The 16,668-nt window shown below is 41.7% G+C and overlaps 1 protein-coding gene across 2 annotated transcripts in view; it reads left to right on the forward strand.

The window, feature by feature from the left end:
• The window catches only part of CSMD2 (CUB and Sushi multiple domains 2), an 822,245-nt gene extending 809,755 nt beyond the window's left edge, over positions 1 to 12,490 (forward strand). For both annotated transcript variants that reach the window (XM_034413370.3, XM_034413371.3), the window contains 6 exons: positions 724 to 885; positions 2,204 to 2,316; positions 5,144 to 5,231; positions 6,301 to 6,439; positions 8,135 to 8,314; positions 11,179 to 12,490. In XM_034413370.3, the coding sequence (XP_034269261.2) occupies positions 724 to 885; positions 2,204 to 2,316; positions 5,144 to 5,231; positions 6,301 to 6,439; positions 8,135 to 8,294 (662 nt within the window). In that variant the 3' untranslated portion in view covers positions 8,295 to 8,314; positions 11,179 to 12,490. The remainder of the gene's footprint in view (positions 1 to 723; positions 886 to 2,203; positions 2,317 to 5,143; positions 5,232 to 6,300; positions 6,440 to 8,134; positions 8,315 to 11,178) is intronic.
• Positions 12,491 to 16,668: the final 4,178 nt, after the last annotated feature.

Raw genomic sequence — 16,668 nt, forward strand, 5'->3', positions numbered from 1 at the left:
TTTGATTTATATGCCGCCCTTCTCCGGAGACTCAGGGCGGTTTACAAGGCATTAAGCAATAGCCTTCATACTTTTGTATATTTTATACAAAGTCAGCTTATTGCCCCCAGAAACCGGGTCCTCATTTTACCTACCTTAGAAAGGATGGAAGGCTGATTCAACCTTGAGCCTGGTGAGAATTGAACTCGCAGTAATTGCAGGCAACTGGAAGCTAAATACTACCTTTAACAGTAGCATTAGTCTGCTGCGCCACTCAGGCTCCCTTTTGATTGTTTTTTTATTTATTTTATTTTTTATTTTATTTCGAATTTATATACCGCACCTTCTCCCGAGGGACTCAGGGAGGAACAGCCAGCTAAAAACATACAATACAAACATTAAAAACAATTAAAAGGATATATTAATTTGGCCCCAATTTAAAATGACAAACCAGTTAAAAATATTTTTAAAAAATGTTATGTTAAGCCAGCCCAGCTTGCTGGAAAAAGAAGGTTTTAAGGGCAGGCAGAAGGGCATGGCGGTTACTTGTTTTGAAGTAACAAAGCTTGATTTTAAAACGTATTGAACAAATAATGATTCTGGGGAATTCTGGGAATTGAAGCCCATTCCTCTTAAGGTTGCTAAGGCGGAGAAACACTATTCAAAACCACGGAGGGCCTGTTTGGCTTCTGCACTTGTTCTAAAATCTTCTCCTTGTCTTGTTCTGCATTGGGTTGTTTCTAGTTCCTGCTGATGTCTTTGCCAAAAATTCCTTCTGGAAAGGCTCTTATGAATACATGGGCAAAAAGCAGCCAGCCATGCTTTCGGTCACCAGCTTTGATCCAGTCACCAGTAAAGTGAATGCCACCCTAATAGACCACAGCGGTGTGGAGCTTCAAGTCTCTGGTAAGGCAGCCAATTGGGGCCTTTCTCCATTCCTGGTGGGAGAAGAGAGATGTTCGCCCCATTAAACAACATAGAAGGGAAAATGATGTCCATCCAACCTTATCTTCACCACATATTAATACTGCCAATATAATGGGTTGGTTGTTTATTTTTTTTTACTCTCTTCACCCTCATCTGCCTGGATAATCAAGCTGAAACATCTGTCTAATGTGCAAAGGAAATCAATGATTAAAGACCCCGGGAGTAATCATTCTCCAGCTGAAATTCTGTATTCTGCATTCATATTAACACCACATACTAAGCCTAACATAGTAGCGTAACCAAACAAATAAGCTATGGTATAGTTTACTGTGATGGATTATATATAATGCAAACTGTGGCTCACAACTGAGTTTTGACAATATACGAAACCCAAATGGCCCAAAAACTATGATAGAGAAAAGATGTTGAGACCCAGGAAAGTGTGCAGAGAAGTTAAAGGAACTGGAGGCTAAATTGTAGGATGAACAGTTGAGGAAATCAGGTATGTCTGGCCTACTGAAGAGAAGGATTAGGGGAGATATGATAGGTCTCTTCCAGTACTTGAGAGGCCGTCACAAGGAAGAGGGAATTGAGTTACTCTCTAGAGCGCTAGTGGGCAGAATACAAAGGAATGGCTGGAAGAGATAATTGCCAAAGAGAGATACGACCTAGAAGGAAGGAGAAATTTCCTGATAGTGAGAACAATTAATTAATGGAGTAGCTTGCCTCCTAGGCTTGTGGGGTGCTCCATCACTGGAGGTTTTCAAAAATAGAGTGGACATCCATTTGACTGGGATGGTATAAGACTTCTTCTTGAGCAGGGGGTTGGACTAGTAGACCTCTCAGCTTCCTGGTTTTCACTATCCCTGTCTGGATGGTTAGAATCTGTGAATCTTGGACCTCATCCACTTATTTGTGTGTGTGTGTATGTGTGTATGTGTGTGTGCGTGCATGTTTTTAATCTGCAATTTTAACCATGTTCCCAATTGGAGACAACTCTTTGAAGGCTATCTTTCCTGCATTTTCATTTTCCTGAATAATTTAATGCTACCTGCAGGCTTTGGAAACAACTAAATGCATGCAATACAGATAAGCTTCCAATATGATTTTTCCAGAGTCGAATGCAACCCTGCTCTAACTTCACAGAGCATTCAAGAACACTGAGATCTTGTCTTCTCAAATTGCAATGAAACCTCCCCCCTCGCCCCCAGTTCTCTCGGGGGCTTCCTCACCCTGCTTGCGTTACAAGAAAAACAATCAACCTTGACTGCCCGGCTTTCTTATCTTCTCTTTCCAGGTATTTACAAAAGAGAAGATGTCCATCTTCTCCTCCAGGTACACCAAATTACAGGGCCACTGGAGATCTTCATGAACAAATTCAAGAATGATAAGTGGGCATTGGATGGACACGTAAGTCTTTGCCTGAAACATTTCAATGACAGACGTGCAGAGGAATTGGGAACACAACATTGGGGGAATGCGAGAGCTTTTGCAACGATGGTTAGGAGCAGCAAAATCTAAGATTAATATCCCCCAACCTGATGGCCTTGGGGTATGTTGGGTCTGTGACTCTCAGACTTCCCAGCTTGTAGGAATTCATGAAGTTCTCATTCTAAAACATTTTGAGGGCACAAGGAAGGCTCGTAAACTGTCATCTTATGCATCAGAGAAACTGAAGAAAAATCAATCCTTCTCTCCCTCTTTCTCTTTCTCTCTCTCTCTCTGTCTGTCTCTTCATTCTCTCTTTTTAAATGGTTAATAAAAGAAAAAAAAGAAAAGACTATTTGACTAATGATTCTAGTTAGAGACATTTAGGCACACTTTTCATTGATGAAACAACCTCATACTGGGACACCACAAATTTAAATGCCTAACAGGAAAAATTACAATTTCAAACCAAATGTTAAATATTTTAAAAATGTTTAAAAGCCAGAAAACAGTTTGAAAAATTCATCATATGAAACAGGGCAATTTATTTTTTTTTCTAAGATGATGCAGTTGGGTTACTTCCAGTGGTGGGATTCAGCCAGTTCGCACCACTTCGGGAGAACCGGTTGTTAACTTTCTGAGCAGTTTGGTGAACTGGTTGTTGGAAGAAATCATTAGGGCAGAGGACGGGTTGTTAAATTATTTGAATCCCTCCACTGGGTTACTTCCTTCAGTTCTTTGTTGTTTACATTCTTATTTGACCAGACCTTTTGCCCCTCAGCCTTTCAAGTGAAGATTTTGGATGGGAAGAGCTTGAATAAACAGATGTACAAAAACAAATGTTTTCTCTTTAGCAGACTTCAGGAGACGGAAAGTTTGGTTAAAGTGGCATACCATCTTCTTACTCATACAGATTTTGTAATGGGATATATGTACTGACCCAGCACCTAGGAACATCCCTCTAGACATTTTTACATTATAACAGTCTAAGGCCAAAATAAACCCCAATCTTCAAGCATGTTTTGATCAAAATTGACCCAAGAAAGCCAGAAGATGCTTCAGTCAAACACCACACGAATTCCTCTGGGAAGACTGATCCCAGGGTTCCCTATCTTTGTCTAGACCAGGGGTCTGCAACCTTAAACACTCAAAGAGCCATTTGGACCCGTTTCCCACAGAAAAGAAAACACTGGGAGCCACAAAAACCTTCCCGTGCCTGACTATTTCCTTAGCGGCCACAAAACTAGCATATGTAGTTGAATTAAATGTTCTGTTTTCTTCTGAAACTTTTTTTGGATTTATCCACGATTGGCCTACCGGGGTCGAAAACCTCAATAAATCACGTGCCGGTGGGTGTCGCACATTGGCGGTTGTGACACGTATTTTGAGTGACAGGGAGCCGCAGCAGAGGGGTGAAAGAGCCACATGTGGTTCCAGAGCCACGGGTTGCTGACCCCTGGTCTAGACAGCTCTACTAAATGTATCCCCACAAAACTATCCCAGCTACAGGTAGTCCTCAACTTACAACCACAGTTGGGGCCAGAATTTTCATGGCTAAGCAAGGTAGTTGTTAAATGAGACAGGCCCACTTTTATGCCTTTTTTTTTTTTGTGACAGCTATTAAGTGAATCACTTGGTCATTAAGCAATTGTGGCGTCCCCCATTGATTTTGCTTATCAGAAGCTGGTTGGGAAGGTCACAATATGGTGATCACATGACCCCAAGATGCTGCAACCATTGTAAAAAAAAAGGCCAAGTGCCTAAATTTCGATCATATGTGACCACGGGGATACTATGATGGTGCAAGGTTTGGTTGTAAGTTCCTTTTTTCAGTGTTGTTGTAAATTTGAATAGTCACTAAATGAATGGTTATAAGTTGAGGGCTACAGATAATTTGGTTCCAAGATCCTATACATAGCTTGTCCTGTCATACCTTCCATCAGAAGTGAAAGTATTTACAGACCCCTCACATCCTAGACATAAACTGTTTCAACTCCTACCCTCAAAACGACGCTATAGAGCACTGCACACCAGAACAACTAGACACAAGGACAGTCTTTTCCCCCTGAATGCCATCACTCTGCTAAACAATTAATTCCCTCAACACTGTCAAACTATTCACTAAGTCTGCAGTTCTATTAATCTTCTCATCGTTCCCACCACCCATCTCCTTTCACTTATGACTGTATGACTGTAACTTTGTTGCTTGTATCCTTACAATTTATATTGACTTTTTTCCTATGACTATCATTAAGTGTTGTATCTTATGATTCTTGACGAACGTATCTTTTCTTTTATGTACACTGAGAGCATATGCACCAAGATAAATACCTTGTGTATCCAATCACACTTGGCTAATAAAGAATTCTATTTCTTTTTAGAAAGGTTGTACCACAACATTTGAGCCATATTTTGAACAATTACTAGCATGAAGGATCAGACTAGGTTTGACTTTCTGGTTTCTATTTTTTTTTAAAAAATTCCATATATGGTTATACAGTTGAGCATCTAAAATTGGATAAGTCATTCCATATCTCTAAGCTACCAATATTTATGGGTTTTATTGTTCTGGTCAAGGCACTTCCTTCATTATCATCATGGTTTGTGGTAATTTATTCTGTTCCTCAGCAATGGATTTTTGCCGTGAAACCAAGCATTTTATCAAATTATAGCATAATTTTAAATAAATCTGATCATTTCCGGACAAATCGTCCTTAAAACTACAATCACCCTATTCCTATCGCTGATTTTTTTTTCCACTTTACATTTGGATTTTGCAGTCTCTTTTCATTTCCTGCTCCAAATACAGGTCACCCCAGAAGCTTCAAGTGGAACATTTGTGTACCAAGGATTTGTCCATGGCAAAGGTTTTGGACAATTCGGCCTCCAAAGACTAGGTAAGCTAACTAACTTTCAGACCAAAGTTGACCCAAAACAATAGCTTTAAGTAATTTATATAAGCAATATCACAATTGTGAGATTTTTCCATTTACGATTCAGTGGGTATCAGCTATTGTATATAATTATTTTTCATTCAATTGATTGTTTTTTTCCTGCCTTTCCAATGTAATTTTTGTTATCTTGTGAAACTGAATTTCAAAGTGTTATTTAAATAAATTCATTTCCAGAATTTTGCCAAATTCTATCCCCTCACCAGTGGTGGAGTTCAATTTTTTTTTACTACCGGTTCTGTGGGCGTGGCTTGGTGGGTGTGGTGTGGCTTGGTAGGCGTGGTTTGGTGGGTGTGGCAGGGGAAGGATACTGCAAAATCCCCATTCCCTCCCCACTCCAGGGAAAGGATACTGCAATATCTCCATTCCAACCCCACTCCAGGGGAAGGATACTGCAAAATCCCCATTCCCACCCCACTCTGGGACCAGCCAGAGGTGGCATTTGCCAGTTCTCTGAACTACTAAAAATTTCCGCTACCTGTTCTCTAGAACCTGATAGAACCTGCTGAATAGCACCCCTGCACCTCACCATCACTGTTCAACACTTAATATAATCATTTTGTCAATGGTATTGACACATTTGTCATGTAGTTTTAAACTATTCATTGTGTGCATAATGTTAAGTGTGAACAGTTTTGGGATCTGGGCTTCAAGTGAAACAAATAAAAGGAACATTTGGCTATTCATCTTGGAAAAAAACCATAAAAGGCTAACTTTATGTTTTGCTTTGTCTCAGAAAAAACATCATCTTTCTCACTGAAGGATGAGAAAGTGACTGTGAATTAATGAATAAGTCTACCAACACTGTATCAAGCCTACTAGATATCATGAGTTTAATTCAACTACCGTTCTCATTAACCCCATCAGAGGTTATTTAATTAGCGGTGCCAGAGATTAAATCTGAGATTTAAATATTTTGTTACGTTTATATGCAGCAGACGTGCGAGGACAGCCCCTCGCCTCCCCTTCCCAATTGTACTCAGCACCAGTAATTTAATGGTGTTTCTTTTTCCAGATAACAGCGTCATTGAACGGGATTCTGAATCAATAGGACATCCATTTGCATCCAACAGCAGCTCAGTTGCAGCTGCGATCCTCGTGCCTTTCATTGCCCTGATGATTGCAGGGTTTGTGCTCTATCTCTACAAGCACAGGTGAGATGTTCCAAAGTAGAAAAGGCAGGAAATAACCTCTTAGGGCTTCATAACAAGGATTGTAAGGATAATCATGGGTTTTCTGGTCCAGTGTCCTCCGAATTAAACCACATTTCTCATGATCCCCCTATCAGGTAGACCAGGCTAAGAAACAGACCTCATGCAGATCTGAGCTACCTATACCTAAAAGTGCTATAGTAACAGAATCTTGCAAGTCTGAAGGTGCTACCTTTTCTTCCACTTTTATCTCTACTATGGAAATTGGAAGGATGGGGGACTTGGAATATTGTATCCAGTTTTGGTCACCATGATATAAAAAAAGATGTTGAGAACTCTGGAAAGAGTGCAGAGAAGAGCAATAAAGATGATTAGGGGACTGGAGGCTAAAACATATGAAGAACGGTTGCAGGAACTGGGTATGTCTAGTTTAATGAAGAGAAGGACTAGGGAAGACATGACAGCAGTATTCCAATATCTCAGGGGTTGCCACAGAGAAGAAGGAGTCAAGTTATTCTCCAAAGCACCTGAGGGTAGAACAAGAAGCAATGGGTGGAAACTAATCAAGGAGAGAAGCAACCTAGAAATAAGGATAGATTTCCTGACAGAACAAATTAATCAATGGAACAACTCGCCTCCAGAAGTCATGAGTATTCCAATACTGGAGGTTTTGAAGAAAAGATTGGATTGAAATGTTCCTGCTTGGGTTGAGCTAGATGATCTCCAATATCTCTTCCAAATCTGTTATTCTCTTGTTCTATCTTAGGCATTTTTGCAAATGCCTGCAACCAAGTTTAATTTATCTGATTGATGCCTTGGTTGTGGGCCTTCCTTCTGTCCTTCAAGGCTATCCTCTTTATTAGTGCTTAAAGCTGCCATCCAAAGCCATGGAAATGGTATCCATTTCTTTCATACTTTCTAGGAGCCAACTGCATTTGTACCAGTGGTGGGTTTCAATTTTTTTTTACTACCAGTTCGTGGGTGTGGCTTGGTGGGCATGGCATAGCTTGGTGGGTATGGCAGGGGAAGGATACTGTAAAATCTCCATTCCCACCCCACTCCAGCAGAAGTATACTGCAAAATCTCCATTCCCTCCCCAATCCAGGGGAAGGTTACTACAAAATCCCCATTTCCTCCCGATCAGCTGGGACTCAGGAGGCGGAAAATAGATGGGGGCAGGGCCAGTCAGAGGTGATATTTACCAGTTCTCCAAACTACTCAAAATTTCTGCTACCGGTTCTCCAGAACTGGTCAGAACCTGCTGAAACCCACCTCTGATCTGTACCTCTCCAACTAGAAATTTCCCAGAACTAAGGAGAAATGTCCTATCAGTCAGAACAATTAACCAGTAGAGCGGCTTGCCCTTAGAAATTGTGGGTGCCCCAGTGCTGGAAGCTTTTAAGAAGGGACTGGACATCTACTTATCTGAAATGGTATAGGGGGTCTCCTGATTAAGCAGGGGATCGAACTAAAAGACCTCCTTCCAACTGTTAACTAGTAGATGAATATACTGTTCAGCAGAGCTAGGCTAGTGCCACAGTTAAACTGCACTTTGGGAGGCTTCGTTTCAATTCCTCTGAACGAGGGAGGGAGAAGAGACAAACAGAATGCTTACAGATTTTAATGCATTGTAGTTTCTAAATATACCTGTCCTGCAGAGCCCCTCCCCCTATGACGTCTTTGTCCTCTCTGAAACAGGAGGAGACCGAAGGTGCCGTTCAATGGCTATGCCGGCCATGAAAACACCAATGTCCGAGGAACATTTGAAAACCCCATGTATGACCGCAATTTGCAACCAACAGACATCATGGCCAATGAGGCCGAGTTTACCGTCAGCACTGTGTGTACTGCAGTATAGCACTTACAATTCTGTGTGCAGTAAGTATCACACTCCTATATAAATTTCCCACATATGTTTTTCCAGCTACTACCGGGACCCATCAAATTATCATTAGCCTAGCATTTAATTTGAAAAGGGTTGGGTAATAATAATCGCTATTATTCACATCTTAGTAAGAGAAAATGACTGTCACGGCTGCAGTGATGATTTCTGGCCATAAGAAAGTGGAAATGTTATTCAGATCCAAGCTTTGGAGATAATTTTTTAATTACCAGCAACAACTTTTTGTAAGATAGGGCAGCTTAACAAATAATATACTATATATTGTCCATCCATCCACCTGTCATTTTATCCATCCATCCATCCATCCATCCATCTATTTTGGATGGCCATCTCTCTTTATTCTCTGAAGTTTTCCATTTGGACATCTTCCAAGCTCAACTGTGAGACTTTTTCACATCAGTTTCAAAAATTTTTATGACCGGTTCTGTGGGTGTGGCTTGGTGGCCGTGACATGGTTTGGTGGGTGTGGCTTGGTGGGTGTGGCATGGGAAGGATACTGTAAAATCTCCATTCCCTCCCCACTCCAGGGGAAGGTTACTGCAAAATCCCTATTTCCTCCCAATCAGCTGGGATTTTGGAGGCAGAGAATAGATGGGGGTGGGGCCAGTCAGAATTTTTACTACCGGTTCTCCGAACTACTCAAAATTTCCACTACTGGTTCTCCAGAACTGGTCAGAACCTGCTGAAACCCACCTCTGTTTCACATACTCTTCTTTAAGTCCTTTCTTTTCCCAAATAATCTAAGGAGTTTTGGTTAGGAAATATTGCAGAACACTTTACTGTTCTTCTTAATTATGATCCATACACAAGTCATACACAATTATGATCCATACACAACTTACTTAAATTACTAAATTAACACATCTGTGTAGGCCACAAGTGTCAAACTTGCCGTGTCATGTTGCCATCACGTGACATTTCGTGATGTTTTTCCCATTCGCAGAGCTGGGGTGGGCGTGGCCTGCATGTGACGCATCCGGCCCGCGGGCCTCCAGATTGGCACCCCTGGTATAGGCAATACACTTAAGCAGTGGTGGGATTTAATTTAACAACCGGTTCTCTGTCCTAATGATTTCTTTCAACAACCAGTTTGCCAAACTGCTCAGAAAGTTAACAAGTGGTGCGAACTGGCTGAATCCCACCACTGCACTTAAGCCATAAATCAGTCAAATGATATTTTAAGGTACAAAAAACAAACAAACCGAGGTTAAAAATGACCAGATTCATCATTCTGTGTCAATCAATGATTCAATTTGTAACAACTTGCAAGTTGAGGCAATGCTGACCTTGATTAGTTTCTGCAGGGCTTAGCATGTTTTGCAGATCCTACCTGTTTGATTAGCTTATGGTTTAATATGTTCTACACACCCAGAAGATGGCTTAAATCAATAACCAAATTAAGGGTGATGAAGAATTGACCTGCCCGCATGTCTAGACAGTGAAAAGTGACTGAAGAGCAGGGGTGAAATCCAAAATTTTTCCCTATCGGTTCTGTGGGCGTGGCTTGGTGGGCATGGCAGGGGAAGGATATTGCAAAATCTCCATTCCCACCCCACTTCAGGGGAAGGATACTGCAAAATCTCCATTCCCTCCCCTCCTGGGGGAAGGATATTGCAAAATCTCCATTCCCACCCCACTCTGGAGCCAGCCAGAGGTGGCATTTGCTGGTTCTCCGAACTACTAAAAATTTCCACTACTGGTTCTCCAGAACCTGTTAGAACCTGCTGGATTTCACCCCTGCTGAAGAGTTTTGTATTTCTTCAGGATACTTGCTCCATTAAGCCTTATCTACAAAGGGAGTTTGTTCTGTGCACCAGCCATCACTTCCTTTGGTCAAAATATGCTGGCAATGCCACAATAACGTTCTGTTAATTTTTCTGTGTGCTTTCAGGGATTTGTTGATCCATTAATGTTACCATTCCTTTAAGAACTATTTGGGCATAGTCTTCTTTAAAAAAAAACAAAAAAAAAAACCTTAGGATGTCTTTTTGGATGCAGGGATAGGTAAACTAGTTCTGGCCAGAGGAGGTTATCAAATGTTTTATTTATGGTCTTGGAGTTTGACGGAGTGTTGGTGATTTGCGGATGTCGTGGTGCAGAATCAGGAACCATATTTGCAGGGTTTAAAGCAGAGGTCTTCAAACTTGGCAGCTTTAAGACTTATGGACTTCAACTCCCACAATTCTCCAGCCGGCTATGAAGTTGAAGTCCACAAGTCTTAAAGCTGCCAAGTTTGAAGACCTCTGAACTACAGTACTGTATCTGCGGATCCGAGTCCGCCCAAACTACACTTCCCACAATTCAGCGGGATCTTTTTTTTCCTTGCACCTGCAAGAAGGAGATGGTTCCCCCCGCTGAATTGTGGGAAGTGTAGTTTGGGTGGACTCAGATCCGCAGATACAGTACTGTAGTTCAGAGGTCTTCAAACTTGGCAGCTTTAAGACTTGTGGACTTCAACTTCAAGCATAGCTGGCTGGAGAATTCTGGGAATTAAATCCACAAGTCTTAAAGCTGCCAAGTTTGAAGACCTCTGCTTTAAAGTGTTATTTGGAACAGGTGCTTAAAGATTATCACTTTAATACAAAACTTTATGCTGACAAAAATGTCATAGGTACACAGTGGGCAGAAAGGATAGAGGCCCCAGCCCTCCTTCCCAATTAAACTGATCATGTATCCATCCATCCATCCATCCATCCATCCATCCATCCATCTTTTAAAAAATAAAAAGCACAACATAAAAATTTAAGTTAACAGAAAGCTTCTTGTGATAGAAACCCCTTTCTCCCTCACTCCCCCGCTCCGTGTGTATGTATGTGTGTCCATTCTCTTCTCTGTGCAGCCTTCTCCAGAGATGGGAATCTCACCAGTGCCCAATGATCCTCCTGGTTCATCTTCGCCCATGATCTTCTCACCCAGATATGTTGGGGCTGCGGAGTTGATATGGTGCCTTTGAGCTGATCCAGAGAGAGAGAAAGAGAGAGAGAGAGAGAGAGAGAAAGAAAGAAAGAGACTGCCTTGCTGTTTATCACCGCTCCGCATCTTCATTGCCCATAGTCCTGCCCTCCTGCAACTGATAATCAGATCTACCAAAGCATCCACCCCAGCTCTTGTGCCAAGATCACAAGATGTGGAAATCTATCCTCCTCCCTCTCCTCCAGAGATGCTCATCCCCATCCTTGAGCCTTTTTCTATCGGTTCCTGGCCAACCTTTGGACTGGCTGACTGCTGCTCAAAGACCACTGATTGTCCCACTGTTTGCCTGTGGTCGATAATCACCTTTCTGGGGGACACTTCATGGCAATCTAAGAAAATCCACCCACCCTGGCTGCCAGAAGAAGCTACACAAGAGGAAGGAAGCACATGCTGGTTGAGAGTTGTGGATGCAGAGAACTTGGGCTAAATGTAGCCAGTGTATCAAACTCATACAGCAAGTTTAGCATCTGGAGAAATGTTCCTTAGGTATGCGTTGGTTCTCCTCCTCTCCTTCTTCACCCTTATATATTTATTTCATATTAATATTCTAGTGCAAGAATGTCACGTTTCTGACCCTCCTTGCAATCCTCTGAGAAGGCCTCCATTCCTACCCTCCAATTTGCATTTCTAGAGCATTTGAGTCTTACGTTTTCTAAAATTGGCAAAACCCTTCCCATCTCCAGTTCCTATAATTAGATCAACTCAGAACCACTTTTTTTTAAACTAAATGATCGTCTTTGCTTGGTCGCTGCTAGCTTTGGGGTGATCCAGAGAAAATACAGAACTTCCTAAGTGATACAGTTCTTGGCATAAGAAATGGGCTTTCTCCTTTACAGAATTTGGAGAATCCAATTATTGCTATCTCAGTCCCAGCTCATGCATTTCTTGGAGGTCTGTTACAGTTTGTCAGCTGCAATATTTTCTTTCAGCGGGGAAAAAGAGTAGCATTCCAGCCAGGTATTTTCATTGCTTTCTGCAATGCTCTTTGGACCTTAGCAGCATGAGGATCATGGACACCTATTATTCTGTGTCTGTGACATCACAAATACCTGATGTGACTAATTTATTTTTCTGATTTATATATATTTCTATATTTCTAAGAAGTCAAATGCCATCGTAGACGGTTCATTCACTTGATGTTCTAGTTTTTGAAATAAAATGGTAAATAGTTTTCCCCACTGCATAATCACATGCTTTCAATTTACCTGTTCTGCTTCATCCTTGGCTATATAAACCCACTGCAGGGCTAAATGGACAACTCACCTGTTAGAGAAAGACCTCATTCAGCTATCCCCATCTATTGTTATGAGGATCTTGCACTACTGTCCTGGTTAATCTAGCTAGGCCTGACATCCAGGGATTTTTCTCTGCCTGGTTCTCATGAGGCTGCCTTATACCAATTCACTCATCTACTGCAGCATTATCTACACCAGTGGCAACAGGAAGGGGCTGGGACTGCCTGTGGCTAACTAGCTGCAGGTGATTCACCATCAGGCATTGGCCATCATTCCATGTTCTTCAAGGATGGAGTCTAAGAAATTTTGCACACAAAGTGAAGTCTTATGACTTTTCCCCAATAGCCTGAAAGAAAGTCTCATCTCAGGTTACCTAAGAGTTTTCAAATACAGTCAACAAGGCTGCCTAACCCATGACTCTTGGCTTCTATCCCATCCTATTGCAAAGGTGAGCACAATCTATGCCATGACATCATTGCCCCAAGTCCTTCCCACCGCAACCGCCCATGCTGCGGAAAAGGGGACAGCACAGCACAATGGGATCAAGAGTAGCATTAACTCAGGCATTGCAAAGAACAGGGAGCCAGGCCTCATGTCGCTTCTACCATCTAGTCAAACTTTCAGTCTCTATAAAATATGAAAGGTTTAAGGCTGACACCCATGTCCCAAAGGTGCTTTTTCCAAAAGGCAAATGGACTTTCTTGGGAGGGGGGGTGTCTTTGAACATTATCTTTGTACATTTCATTTCTCATCCAAGAAGCTTCTTCAGTTCTATCAGATGAGAAGTGAAACATTAAAAGACAAAAAAAAACCCAAGAAATTCCAATTGCCTTTTGGGGAAAAAAGCACCTTTGGGACAACCATGACCTGAATGATTGAGAACCTCCAGGGACTGACACCCATGGTACAACTGAAATGAATTGGGGATAGAGGAGGAGAGGAACTCTTTCTTGCCCAACCTATTGGGTTTGCATCTGCAATTTTAAATAGATCTTCTGCAGACCCAGCCAGGTTAACTACAGCAGTGAATAGAAGAGTCAAGATTAGGGTAATCTGAAACTGCTTCTACCTACCATAATTTCAGCAAATGGAAATGGAGTGAGCATCCTGGCCCAGGCACTTTCCACGTGGTCCTCCATCATTACCATACAAGAATGATAGCTCTGAGAGAACAGTTTGAAGAACACCCTTTTGTCGTCTAGCTCAGGGTTCTCCAACCTTGGCAACTTTAAGACTTGTGGACTTCAACTCCCAGAGCTTTGCTGGCTGAGGAACTCTGGGAGTTGAAGTCCACAAGTCTTAAAGTTGCCAAGGTTGGAGACCCCTGAGTCAGCTGGCTCATTCTGTGGCTGAGAAAACCAGCAGCTTCCATGGAGTGAGTAGAAGCTAAGAACCTAGCACCACACAGGTTGACAAGCTCAGGCTTCCCCAAATTTGTGTCCTCTAAATTGGTTGGGAGTTATAAACCCAACACTTGCAGGATGCAAATTAGGAAAGATTGTTGAAGCTATTCTTCCAAAAGATCTGGAGAAAATGCATCCTGGAAACCCAGTGCTAAAAATCATAGGATTTCATTTCACTTTTTGTTTCATCTTTCTTACTTCTATCCCATATTCTTTTTTCCTCTCTGTTCAACCGTTTACTCATTCATTCTGTGTGTCTATGGAAAGATGAGGAATTGCCGATACCCAAAAAAGAAAGAAGAGTGACACAGAAGCCAAGGATGTTCTTTGGAACATCTTCCTGGAGAGTCTGAAGGCCAGTTTAAGGCAACTGTGGGAGCTGTTTTGTTTTTCCCCATTAATTGACCAGTTCTGTTCACATAAAAGGCAAGAGTGAGGGGGAGGCAATCGTTTTCAAGATTAACAAGGTTAACGTCTTCCTCTAAGGAAAAAGCTGGATTTTTCTTCTTCTCCTTGGAACATCTGTTCGTCCCAGCCTTTTCCAGCAGCAGGTCTGAGCTGTCTTGTTGAACAAAGTGTCTTGCACAGAAGGTGGAAGGTGTTAGATTTCTTTGCCACTTTTGCTTCTTAGTCAAACAATTTGACAAAACCTGGCCATAATAACACAGTGCATAAATTGAATGGGTAGGGCAAGCACTTAGCTCAGAGATCCTTGGTGCTTTTTCTGAGCTTGGTTGGTTTTTTGTAGGTTTCATTACCCAAACTCGATCAGTTACCTAGTTTGGGTAACAAAACATCCACAAGAAAACAACCAAGGTCCAAGAGCACCAAGGACCTCTGAGCTACAAATATTCTCCTTTATTGGCAAGATGATATTAATAACTGCCCACTTGACCTTAAAAATCCCATCTTGATCCTGCTGAATTTTCCAGGCCTTTATAAACAAATTTGCAACGTTCATGCTAAGGGTTTAGACCAACCTTCCACGCAACTGGAGGGCATTAGACTGAGGATGAGACAGATGTAAATGGATGGATTTTCAACATAGCTACAGATGGAGCTAGCAGGAATCTTTCTCGGGGGGAATGCAATAGCGTATATAATTTTTGATATTCAGAGAACAGCTTATCTCACCCAGCATCCTGATTCAACAAGACAGGGAAAGCATCCAGAACTGGGCTTCTCAAATTCTTTCCGACCCTTGTACCAGCAGCTGCCATAAGGAATGTGTCTCCATTTATTTTGGTGTACTGAATTCATGTTCATGTCTGAATCACATGTGGGTTTCCATTCTGTATTGCCTCTATGATGCTGTGTATGTGTGCAGAGGGAAACACAGAGTGGTGAACCTGCCCTGTTTTAGGTCATGGCATAGCACAGGGGGTGAGAAATAGAACAATCAATGGCATTTCAGTGGACCACTGCCCAGCCACTTCTTCCAGATGGACACAGCAACAAAATTTTGGGGTATTATTTTTTTCAGAACCTCCCTTCAGGGGTCAGCAACCTTAAACACTCAAGTAGCTACAAAAGTCCTAACTGGAAGCCACTGTTCAATTCTGGAGCCGACCGGAAGTCCGGTTCTCCCATCATAGAGTCTCCTTCTAGCATGGTGTCCTTTTTTTTCTGCTGACCAGAAGTCCAGTTCCCCCACCATAGAGTCTCCTCCTAGCGCAACATCCTTTTTCCTCTACCTGTCCTAACTGAAAGCCCTATCAATTATGGAGCTGACTAGCAACAGGGAGCCGCAGCAGAGGGATGAAAGAGCCACATGCGGCTCCAGAGCCACGGGTTGCTGACCTTTGCTTTAGTTCATTTGTAAGCTCAGGTTTCTTTTTGTCACCTTTTCCCTCCATGTATTTACAGGTAGTCCTCAACTTATGACCACAGTTGAGCCCAAAATTTAGGTTGCTAAGTGAGAAATTTGTTAAGAGACTTTTGCTCCATTTTATGGACTTTTCATGCCACATTTTTTAAGTGAATCTGGCTTCCCTATTGACTTTGCTTGTCAGAAGGTTGCAAAAGGGCATCCCATGATTCTGGAACATGTAAATCACATGACCATGAGGATGCTGCAATGGTCGTAAGTGTGAAAAAAATGATAATAAGTGCCATTGTAACTTTGAATGGTCACTAAATGAAATGTTGTAAATTGAGGACTATATGCAGTTGCATTATTTGGCTGCCCAACCCCTATGGACGTACAGTTCTACTTTGGAAAAGTTCTTCTGAACATGGACAGACAGACAGACAGATTACAGTCCCCACACTTTTCCACAATTTCTTTCCAACACACAGCTGGATTGGAAATTTTTGAATTCTACCCAAATGGAAAAGTCTATATTCATTTTTGAAAACACCAGGCACCAATGTGAATACTCTAAAGAACCTCTGTGTTTGATTGCCCAATATTTAATGAAATAATGTTCATACTTACAAAAAAGTCATTCTTTTTCTCCGATTACTTCCTACTGCTTCCATTTTTTATTACGTTTATTAATTTAGAATTTTCAGCACAGTCTTTTTGCATTGCCAACCATTGGATCCAGAGGTGTTTTCTAAAAGGAGAATACAGGATCAGCTTTGTAAATTCTCAGCTTTGTAAATTGCAAATATCAATTTGCAATTTTGCAATTATATTCTAGAACACAACTATGGCCCCTTTATGACCTGAGCTGGCTCAGGAATTCTAGGAGTTGAAGTCCACAGTCATAAAGA

This window comes from Pantherophis guttatus, chromosome 10 (genome assembly GCF_059756535.1).
Source record: "Pantherophis guttatus breed Tessera chromosome 10, ASM5975653v1, whole genome shotgun sequence".
Taxonomy (NCBI): Eukaryota; Metazoa; Chordata; class Lepidosauria; order Squamata; family Colubridae; genus Pantherophis; species Pantherophis guttatus.